The sequence below is a fragment of the Chiloscyllium punctatum genome, chromosome 26 (genome assembly GCF_047496795.1).
Source record: "Chiloscyllium punctatum isolate Juve2018m chromosome 26, sChiPun1.3, whole genome shotgun sequence".
NCBI classification, from domain to species: Eukaryota; Metazoa; Chordata; class Chondrichthyes; order Orectolobiformes; family Hemiscylliidae; genus Chiloscyllium; species Chiloscyllium punctatum.
In genome coordinates this window covers 55405784-55417885 of record NC_092764.1, presented here as the reverse complement: position 1 = coordinate 55417885, position 12102 = coordinate 55405784, and the positions used below count along the sequence as shown (strand labels likewise).

The 12102-nt window shown below is 41.0% G+C and overlaps 1 protein-coding gene across 1 annotated transcript in view; it reads left to right on the top strand.

Moving 5' to 3' along the window:
• Nucleotides 1–1291: 1291 nt before the first annotated feature.
• acd (ACD shelterin complex subunit and telomerase recruitment factor) overlaps nucleotides 1292–12102 on the top strand; it is a 35863-nt gene continuing 25052 nt past the window's right edge. The window contains exon 1 of the mRNA XM_072547441.1: nucleotides 1292–1499. Coding sequence (XP_072403542.1) covers nucleotides 1401–1499 — 99 coding nt within the window. The 5' untranslated portion in view covers nucleotides 1292–1400. The remainder of the gene's footprint in view (nucleotides 1500–12102) is intronic.

Below are 12102 nucleotides of genomic sequence, written 5' to 3'. Positions count from 1 at the left end.
CAGCACTGGAACGTGTCCAGCGGAGATTCACACGGATGATCCCTGGAATGACAGGTCTAGCATATGAGGAATGGCTGAGGATACTGGGATTGTATTCGTTGGAGTTTAGAAGATTAAGGGGAGACTTAATAGAGACGTACAAAATAATACATGGCTTGGAAAAGGTGGATGCTAGGAAATTGTTTCCGTTAGACGAGGAGACTAGGACCCGTGGACACAGCCTTAGAATTAGAGGGGGTCATTTCAGAACAGAAATGAGGAGACATTTCTTCAGCCAGAGAGTGGTGGGCCTGTGGAATTCATTGCCACGGAGTGCAGTGGAAGCCGGGACGCTAAATGTCTTCAAGGCCGAGATTGATAGATTCTTGTTGTCTCGAGGAATTAAGGGCTACGGGGAGAACGCTGGTAAGTGGAGCTGAAATGCGCATCAGCCATGATTGAATGGTGGAGTGGACTCGATGGGCCGAATGGCCTTACTTCCACTCCTATGTCTTATGGTCTTATGGTCTTAATTCAGATAAATGCAAGGTAATGCATTTTGGTAAGACAAACCAGGGCAGGACTTACAATGTTAATGGTAGGGTCTAGGGGAGTGTTGTTGAATGGAGGACCAAGGAGTGTAGGGGCAGAGTTCCTTGAAAGTGGCATCACAGGTAGACAAAGTGGTGAAGGCATTTGGCACACTTGCCTTCATCAGTCAGAGTATTGAGTACAGGAGTTGGGCATCATTTTATGGCTGTACAATACATTGCTAAGGCCACTTTTGGAGTACTGTGCACAATTCTGGTCACCCTGCTATATGAAGGATATTATTAAACTGGAAAGGGTGCAAAAAGATGTACAAGAATATTACCCAGACTGGCGGGTTTAAGTTAAAAGGAAAGGCTGGATGAGCTGGGACATTTTTCCCTGGAGTGTGGGAACCAATAGGAGTGACCTTATGGAGGTTTATGAAATCATGAGGAGCATTCATAAGGTAAATAACCAAGGTCGTTTCTCTAGGGTAGGTAAGTCTAAAACCAGAACAAGCTAAATAAGGTTGGTATAATTACAACATTTAAAAGACATCCGGACAAGTACGTGGATAGTCAAGGTTTAGCATATGAGCCAATTGCAGGCAAATGGGACTAGTTCAGTTTAGGAAACCTGTCCTGCATGGGCACTTTGGCCTGAAGAGTCTGTTTCCATGTTGTGTGACACTGTGACTCTGTTACTAAGTCTTTAGAAACATGACTTCAGACCAAGCCCGCGTCTGCGCACATGCGACTTGACGAGGCGCTCTGCGCATGTGTGTAAGTAGTTTGGGGCCTGGTGGTGCTAAGCGACGCCCGGGGGACCTGGGTCCGTTACGGGCGATATGTAAACTGTCAGTCTCCCCGTCTCTCATCGGGCACTTCGATATGGGATCGCACATCGGACAACCGTGGATTACGGAACTGGTGCTGAGTTATGGAACAGGAAAGAGCGAACAGCGGCCAGCGGCAGCTCAGGTTACTGAGGTGAAAACAACCGTTTTGTGTAATTTGATGTAAATAATTGCAGGCATTTGTGGCATGATGGTGAACCCGCACTGTGATAATCTCACCAACTAGTAATATTGCTTTAAATGTCCTGGAGTTCCGAACATATAAAGGGAACTTTCCAGGATATTTTAGAACATGGATGCTGTATACAAAAGCCCAGAGTATGATCAGCAAAACACTTTGGTCCTTGAGTTCTCCACTGACTGGTGAAGGGAAGCGAGTCCTGATGTGCATTAACCCTTTGATTTAGTTTGCACCGTCCCTGCCTTTGTAGGAAAGTTGGGACTTCAACTCCGCAGCAGGTCTTTACTACAACAATAAATGGGATTTATATAGTTTTCCTAATTCTCTGGTTCCCAAACAATTTTTCAAAATAATCTGATTTTAACCCTTGACCAGACACTTACAAAAATAAAGCAATACAGCAGCATTAAGTATGTAATTTTAAAAGTTTATCAATTGACATGTAATAACAAATTAAATATGAAAATTAGAGTTTTTCAAAACTTGTAAAATCTGAAATGCATACATGAGAGTGGTGCTATATGAAAAGGAAGAAATGCAGCGTGAGAGTCTGAAAACATTATTATTTTATGTAGGTGCTCTTGAAGGTTTCAGTCAAGCCCTCCATATTCCCTGATGACAAAATACTCAGTAAATCTTTCCTTTTTCCCATCATTCCTCTTCCCAGCATCCATTCTGACAAATTCAGCTGTCCCTTTCTCACAACATCCCCTTTCCATCCCTACCTTCCCCATTTAGAAAGCTTCTCTTTCTAAACACTCAGCCATCTCACTCACTTTCTCCTATCCACAGATACAGAGGTACACTATACTCAACAGCTCCTCTCCTTTCCTCTTTTTTTAGTGTTTGGAGCAAAACCGTTATACTGGTGTAAGGATCCTGTATATCATGCAGTTGTAAAATTTGCAGCCGCCTTCCCAGCTCAGCCGTATAATCTTTTGGCATTATGTTTGCGGGCACCAAGTTGGTGCACAAACATCCTGCAACCCCAGGCCCTCAAGTAAAAGTTGTTTCTGATGTCAAAGGACACTTTTTGAGCTCATTGTCTGCTGTATGTTGTTTTGTACCCAATGGGTGAAAGGAGGTTTTGCCAGTTTCCTCTTTTCTGCCATTGCTTGCTGCCTTGGAGGAGGGGGACTTCGCAATCTTAAATGTAATCTCTGTGATCCCATTGGAGGCTATCATTCTTAATTTGGGAATCCCTGCCTAGATGAAATATGTATAGGACACTTCACAGGAGCATCATAACGTCAAAATTGATACTAAGCTGAATGAAGTTTTAGCACAGAAAAGGAGCATTTAAATGACTAAAGAGAGTGAAAGAGGGTTGAGGGGTATCCCAGAGTTTAGGACCCTGGCTGCTGAATATGGCAAGATGGATCAAATAAGAATAGGGATGCTCTGGTGGCTAAACTGTGTTGAGTGTAGATATCTTAGAGGAATATGGGACTGGATGTGATTGGGATTGGGTGGCATGGTGGCTCAGTGGTTAGCAGTGTTGCCTCACAGTGCCAGACATTGGGTTCGATTCCAGCCTCAGGCAACTGTCTGTGTGGAGTTTGCACGTTCTCCCTGTGTCTGTGTGGGTTTCCTCCCACAGCCCAAAGATGTGCAGGTTAGGTGAATTGGCCATGCTCAATTGCCCACAGTGTTCAGGGATGTGTAGGTTAGGTGCATTGGTCAAGAGAAATGTAATAGGATAGGGCAATGGGTCTGGGAAGTATATACTCTTTGGAGGGTCAGTGTGGACTTGTTGGGCCAAATGGCCTCTTTCCACACTGTAGGGATTCTATGATTCTATGAATAACTATGGATGGATTTGAAAACAAGGGTAGGAATTTTAAAATTGAGGTGTTGCCAGACTGGGAGCCACTGAAGGGCAGTGGAAATAATGATATTTGGTGAATGGGATTTGGTGCAGATTATTGTTACCAGCAGTATTTTGAGTTCATGTTTATAGAAAGTGCAAGTTGGGAGTCTGGGAGAGCTATATGAAGAATGTTATTAAATTGGAAAGGGTGCAAAAAGATCTGCAAAGATATTACCCAAACTGGCAGGTTTAAGTTAAAAAGAAAGGCTGGATGAGCTGGCACATTTTTCCCTGGAGCAATGGAGCCAATAGGGGTGACCTTATAGAGGTTTATAAAATCATGAGGAGCATTCATAAGGTAAGTAACCAAGGTCTATTCTCTAGGGTAGGTAAGTCCAAAACCGGAGGGCATAGGTTTAAGGTGAGTGGGCAAAGATTTAAAAGATACATGAGGAGCAACCTTTTCAGACAGAGGATGGTGCATGTTTAGAATAAACTGCCGGTGGAAGTGGTAGAGGTTGGTAAAATTACAACATTTAAAAACCATCTGGGCAGGTACATGGATGGTAAAAATTTAGAGGGATATGGACCAATTGCTGGCAAATGGGACTAGTTCACTTTAGGAAACCTGTCTTGCATGGACAAGTTGGGCTGAAGGATCCTTTTCCATGCTGTGTGACACTGTGACTCTATGGCTAAATCTTTCGAAATAGAACTTAATCCACAAATAGCGGTGGCATATAAATGGTTTCAGCATCAGATGAGCTAAGAAAGGGGTGGAGATGGATGATATGAACACAAAAAGGACTAGGCTACTCATCTACTTGAGCTTTTGCTGCATTTCATGGCTGATTTAATTATTCCATATTTCTGCCTATCCTCCGATAATCTTTTAACCGCTTGCTTATCACGAGTCAATGTGTGCCTTAAAATGTTTATGATATGATCTGCTTATAGACTGTGCTTCCATCAGGATTTTTTGAGGAAAAAGAATTGAAAAGGCTCTCAATGCTCTGAATTTTAAAAAAAAGTCTTCCTATCACTATCTTAACTGGGTGACATCTCATTTTGAAATAGTGATCACAAATTCTAGATTTTCCCACAAGAGGAAACATTCTTTCCATTTTCACCCTGTGAAGACCTCTTGAAATCTTTCTTCCATTAAGTCACTTTTTTTTTTATCTCCAGCAGGTCCAAGGCTAGCCTTTCTTAAAATAATCCACCCATTCCAGGTATTAGACTTGTAAATGTTTTGAATTGATTCTAACATATTTACATCCTTTGAATAAGGAGACCAATTCTTTACTCCAGATGGTCTTACCAATGCCCTCTATAATTGAAGCATAATCTCCTACTTTTGTATTCAATTTTCCTTGCAATAAATTATAATATTATATTAGATTTCCTAATTACTCTTCCTATGTATATAGTATTGTTTTGTGATGCATACACTTGGACGTTCAGATACCTTTGCATTTCCAAGTTCTAGGAGAAAGTGAGGACTGCAGATGCTGGGGATCAGAGCTTAAAAATGTGTTGCTGGAAAAGTGCAGCAGGTGAATCAACGTTTCGGGCATAAGCCCTTCTTCAGGAATGAGGAGGGTGTGCCAAGCAGGCTAAGATAAAAGGTAGGGAGGAGGGACTTGGGGGAGGGGCGTTGGGAATGCGATAGGTGGAAGGCGGTTAAGGTGAGGGTGATAGGCCGGAGAGGGGGTGGGGCGGAGAGGTCAGGAAGAAGATTGCAGATCAAGAAGGCGGTGCTGAGTCTGAGGGTTGGGACTGAGAAAAGGTGGGGGGAGGGGAAATGAGGAAGCTGGAGAAATCTGCATTCATCCAAGTTCTACAATTGCTCAGCATTTAGCTATGATGTGCTTTTTTTCTTTCTTGCCAAAATGGACAATTTCACTTTTACTACAGCTTTTGCCACTTCTGCAAGATCTTTGCCATTTTTCCCTTTCTATCCCCTTGTGTCATCTTCACAACTTACTTTCTAGTTGAACCAGTAACATTGCTTGTCACAATGGACATCTTGACATTCGACACCAGCATTGCCCATGATGACAGCATTGCTGCAACAGTCTCAGCACTCAATATTCAACAATTGCCAATCTACAGGCACCATCCTACAACTCATCCACTTCATCATTGACCACTTTGTCTTCACCTTTGACAACTAGTTCTTCATCCAGACACATGGAACAGCCAGTCCCCATCCAGACACATGGGGACCACATTTTCACCCCAATATGCCAACATTTTCATGCACAAGTTCAAACAAGACTTCTTTGCTGCACAGGGCCTCCAACCAACACGATACACCAGATATGTTCTTCCTCTGGATCTATGGTGAGGAGAAACTGAAGCACTACACAGTGATATCAACAACTTTCATTCCACCATCAGACTTACCGTGGACTACTCTTTGCAATCAGTCTCATTCTTAGACACACGCATCTCGATCAAGGATACGCATCTCAGTACCTCACTCTACTGCAAACCCACGAATAACCCTGTGCTGCACTTCTTGAGCTTCCACCCTAAACATATTAAAACAACCATCCCCAACCATCAGACTTTGGGATAGAAACAACACAGAGTCGCTGAACAGAGGCTGTTAGCCAAGTTCGGTACCCATGAGGATGGCCTCAACCTGGATCTAGGGTTCATGTTCTTGTACAGGTGACTCCACTACACTCACTCACTCTCACGCACTTGCTCGCACTCACATGCACATGCACACTCTCACACACAGACACTCACACACACACAGACTCTTGCACACACGTGCACTCTCGCACACCCCCCCCCCCCCCCACGCTTGTACTCATACGCACACACCTTCTCACAGGCCTATACACCGTCACACTCTCACTGTCTCTGTCCCTCTGTCCCCCTGTCTCTGTCCCCCTGTCTCTGTCCCCCTGTCTCTGTCCCCCTGTCTCTGTCTCTCTCTCTGTTTCTCTCTCTTTCTCTGTCTGTCTGTCTCTCTCTATAGCTTTCTCTAACTATATTTATACCATCAGCAAATTTAGTAACCATATCTTTGGTCCCTTCATTCAAGTCATTTATAACAATTGTAAAAAAAGTTGCATTGAAGCTTGTGACATGTCACTTGTTGCAACTTACAATTCCATTTATGCCTACTGTCTGTGTTTGTTAACCAGCTAATTTTTCATCCATGCCAATATGTTACCCCTACACAATGGACTTTTATTTTCTGCATTACCCTTTGAGATTCCTTATTTAATGCGTTCTTGAAATCATTAAGTACAATACATTGCCAGTTTCACTTTATTTGCAGCACATTTCACTTCCTCAAAGGACTCCAATAAGTTTGTTAAGCATGACATCCCTTTCACAGAACCATGCTGAATCTACTTGATTACCTTAAACTTTTCAAAGTGGCGTTCTATAAATCTTTAATGATAGCTTCTAACATCTTCCTTATGACAATTTAGCTTACTGTTTTGTCTCCCTACCTTCTTAAATAAAGGATTTGCACTTACTATTGTCCAGTGGCATAGAACCTTCCATGAATCTAGGGAATTTTGAAAAATTATAACCATCTCATCATCTATCTCTCTTGTCATTTCTTTTAAGACCCTCAGATGAAGTCCATTAAGACCCAGGCACACATTAGCCGGTAGAGTCATAGTCATAGAGTCATAGAGAGGTACAGCATGAAAACAGACCCTTTGGTCCAACTCATCCATGCTGACCAGATATCCCAAGCCAATCTAGTCCCACTTGCCAGCAGTAGGCCCATCTCCCCCAAACCCTTCCTATTCATATACTCATCCTGATACCTTTTAAATGCTGTAATTGTACAAGCCTCCACCACTTCTCCTGGCAGCGTATTCCATACACGCAGTACCTTCTGTATGAAAAAGTTGCCCCTTGGGTTCCTTTTAGATCTTTCCCCACTCACCCTGAACCTATACCCTCTAGTTCTGTACTCTCCCATCCCGTGGAAAAGACCTTATCTATTTATCCTATCCACGACCCTCATAATTTTATAAACCTCCATAAGGTCATCCCTCAGCCTCTGATGCTCCAGGGAAAACAGCCTCTCCCTGGCAATATCCATGTACATCTTTTCTGAATGCTTTCAAGTTTCACAACATCTTTCCGATAGGAAGGAGACCAGAAATGCACACAATATTCCAAAAGTGGCCTAACCAATGTCCTGTACAGCCACAACATGACCTCCCAACTCCCTATAGTCAATGCTCTGACCAATAAAGTAAAGCAATTTGCTAAGTACCACTTGCCTGGTGATTGTAATTTTCTTAAGTTTCTCCCTCACTTCCATTTCCTGTTTTTTCTTTTTACAACTATTTCTGGGAAGTTACTTATATTCTCCACTGTGAAGATTGATGCAAAATGCCTGTTAATTCATTTGCCATCTCCTCATATTCCATTATTAATTCCAGAGACTAATTTTCCAGAGGTCTAACGCTTATTATGTTAACTATTTCTTTTTAACGAGATAAAAATTCTTATTGTATTCTTATATTTCATCTTTTGTGCTCTAATTTTCCCTCCTTAGTATCTTTCCAGTAATACTTTGCTGCTTTTTATATTCTGCCTGACTGACTCATCACGTATCTTTGTGTAATTATATGTTTTTTCTTTTAAGTTTGATGCTGCTGCTGCTTCTTACTTTTTTTGTTAACAACAATGGATATTCCTGTTGGATTTTTTCTTTCTCCTTTGGAATGTACTTCCAGTGTATTTTAAAATTTTCCCTTAAATGTCTGCTAATGCATCTCTATTGACCGATCCTGTAAACAAATTTGCCAGTATTTTTAAGTTTAAAACATTAGGCTGACGTTCATTTTTTCTCTCTTTATCTCTGAATATAACATTCAATATGTGTATTGCTGCTGCCTATGGGCAGGGCTTCACTTTAAGGTCACTCAAACAATTCTATTTTGTTGTATAATATTAAGTCTAGTATAGATTGCTGTCTGCTTGGCTTCTGAATATACTATTCTGTGAATATTCCTTCAACTCCACCTCTAGGCTCTCATTGCCCATCTGAATCTCCAGTCTGTATGTAAAATTGATAGGAGAAAGTGAGGACTGCAGATGCTGGAGATCAGAGCTGAAAATGTGTCGCTGGAAAAGCGCAGCAGGTCAGGCAGCATCTAAGGAGCAGGAGAATTGACGTTTCGGGCATGAGCCCTTCTTCAGGAATGGTAAAATTGATAAACCCTGTGATTATCACTATACCGTTCTGACAAGCTTTCATTATTTCTTCCTATGTACTCCATCCAACCGTTTGGTTACTGTCATAGAATATGTCCACTCCCAGAATTGACTTGTATTTATTATTTCTCAACTCTACCCAAACCATTCCTATACCCTGGTTTCTTGAACTTAGGTTATCTCTCTCTGTTACATCAATACCATCATTAATTAACAGATGTGCTCCTCCATATTTCCTAGCCTCCTGACCTTGCTAAATGACAAGTTCTTTTCAATGTTCAACTCCAAATTTATGCATTCCTCAACCATGGCAATTTGAATATATTTTTTGTACTTGTATTGTTGGTTCATTGGGTTTGTTTCAAATGCACTGTTTATTCAGATACAAAGCATTTAGTTTTATTGTTTTATTTTGTAACCTCTGACCTTTTTATTATTGTCACATGTACTGACATACAATGAACAGTATTGATTTGCATGCTATCCAGACAAATCATACCATATTTAAGTAAATCAGGCTAATAGATTAGAATGCACAATATACTGTTACAGCTATAGAGAAGGTGCAGAGATAGATCAGCTCTAATATATGGAAGTTCGTTTCATAAGTCTGATAACAGCAAGGAAGAAGCTGTTCTTGAATCTGTTGGTACATGTTTTCAAACTTATGTATCTTTTGTCTGATGGAAGAGGTTGGAAGAGAGTACAACCAGGGTGGGAGGGATCTTTGATTATGTTGGCTGCTTTCCTAAGGAAGTGGGACATATAGACGGAGTCAATGGAAGGAAGGCTGGTTTTCGTGATATATTGAGCTGTGTTCACAACTCTCTGTAATGTTGATTTCTGTGATGTTCGTTTTGCTACATGGGAGAGAGGGGAAAGATATAAAAGAGACCTAAGGAGCAACTTTTTCATGCAAAGCGTGGTAGTGTATGGAATGAGCTGCCAGAGGAAGTGGTGGAGGCTAGTACAATTGCAATATTTAAAAGGCTTCTGGATGGGTGTATGAATAGGAAGGGTTTGGAGGGATATGGGCCATGTGCTGGCAGGTGAGACTAGATTGGGTTGGGATATCTAGTTGGCATGGACGAGTTGGACTGAAGGGTCTGTTTCCGTGATGTACATCTCTATGCATTCATTTATCTAATGTATTTGCTTTGTCAGTTTGCATGTGGTTGAGGCAATAATTCAGACTTTATTAATCTTGAGGCTGATTCTTAATTTAGTGTCTGACTCGTCATACTGACTAAGCAGAATCTCTTGTTGTCCTGCCTGTACTGAGAAAGTCTATAGCCTTAAAACTTGTCTTTAAACATTCAAACTAAAATGTAATGCTGAATTGTAGAACACGTTTACTACACTAGACAATAGACAGGCAGGAAGGCTCAGCAAAAGGGGGGAGCTCAAGGAATGCAGAAGATAGGGACATTTGGGCTCACCAAGTGATAACAGGATGCTGTAAGGCAATTCAGAACATTTGTCTTAGCCTCGGTGAATCTGTGTGAACAGGACACCAAGCAATAACATTCACAGCCATTCCCTTATGAAATTAATGATAGTGTTCGATTCTGACCCTGAAACGAAACTTGGTGCTATCAAAAGCTTTGTAATTAACGGTCAGGTGCTGTTAATTATAATGGATTCTTATTACCCCATGCCAGTGGGGCAGACACAGAGAGAAAAAAATCTTTGCTGTTACAAAACCCTGACTTGAGATTTCAAAAGGACACGAGAGAGAGAGAGAGAGAGACCATTTTAGTGCTGAGGCTGTTGGAGCCAGTAGAAAATTAACTCTTAGCGCTTATGTGTTATGGATTGAAATTAATTGCATTTTGGGACTTTACGATGATATTGAGTAGCCATTACCGGTTATTAAATACAAACTCTGTAAAAGGTCATTTTGATGAAGCCTTACTTGTTGTTCTTGCAGACCATCTACAGACCTTACAGACTGCCCCACTGTCAATTCTAACTAATCAGATCTTGTGTCTTATTTGAATTTGAACCACAACCCTGAAAAGAAAGCATGTTTAATTCAAAGACTAATGAGTCAGTTTAAATGTAACCTTATGGTAACATCTCAGCCTCAGGTACAGAATGATTCAGTACTTAGAAAGCAGGAGTCTGCTCCTAGCTTAGAAATTATTCTAAGCCTAATATTGAAGAGATTCTGGCACAATGTGTCAGGAAGCCATTTTATGGTCAAAGGTTTGCCCTACTTGCTAAGAAGCCATTTTGTAAAATAATTGTATCAGACATGTGAGCTGAGCAAGGTTACCTTCTGAACTCTCTAATTAGCTCAGACTGGTACCTCTTTATGATAGGAGTTTATCTTGCTAGCAGGCGCCTAACCTCTGCTGGGTATGTTTTTCCCACCTGATGAACGGCTTAGGGCCTGTAAGAGTGACTTGTCAAGTGTACACACCTGTCAATACTTGGTCTTCAAGAAATCAGTATTTTGGTGTCTGCAAACCTAATAACTGAACTTTTCTTCCTCAGAAATTATTGTCTTTCACTGTTACCTGTCTAATTAAGAACATGCAAATTTAAAAAAAAACTTTTGTATAAAGGAAGCCACTTTGTAAAGGAAACATCAGAGGAGCCTGCTGGGGCACTTGAAGATCTGGTACCTACTCTCCTAGGTTATTAAAACCTAGATAGTTTAGCTTATAGGTATCAGTGTTATGTTGTAAAAGTGATGCTATTGGTAAATAAAGGGGATGACTAAAATTAAACTAATCTGTAAGAGGGTTTTTTATTCCAGACATCCAAAGAGTATAATCTCTGGGATGAACCAAGAGAGAGGCTTACAGGTCTGAGTCCATAAGGGATTCCCTGGGCTGTCTCAAATCTGTGCTTTAACAGTACCACAATGATTGGACCTTGTACTTTTCACTGCAAGCTACTCTCCAGCCCTGAGCAGATGTCCTGAATCCTGCAGCCAGGCAGGTAGCAAATCCTTCTCATTCTTTGCTTCAGCGAACAGCACAAACCCTCTTCACCAAATTTTCCCCTTCTGCCAGTACAGTCTTTTTTGTTGCCACCATTTGGATGGAATCCTGTGCTTAGTATTATGGTATTCTCGAGATGGAAATAGGCAGTCATGGTGATTGAACAGCTATGTGCTTGGAATGCAAGTAAGTATGTTCTTTTCTTTATCTCAGTTCTCTTTGAGACCTAGGTGCAACATGACTATGTTTTGAGATACACTGAAAGAAATTGTAAGGAAAGAAATTGCATTTACATGGCATTTTTCACAACTTCAAAGTCTTAGCCACTGTCAGATGTAGTGACTGTTGGAATAAAAAGTGAGCTAAAAACCTAGCTTGTACACTCTCGGCCTCTTCAGAGCAAAGGTGTGGCAAAAGAATAGTGATTTTTGAAATTTAATATAAAATTTGTAATGAAAGAAGTGCTGATCTAATCTGCCAGTTTGCACTTTATTTTTCCTACACATGATACATTTTTGTGCAATTCAGTATTAAACCAATGACATAATTATCTAATTATTTCTATATCAACATCCTTTTGTTT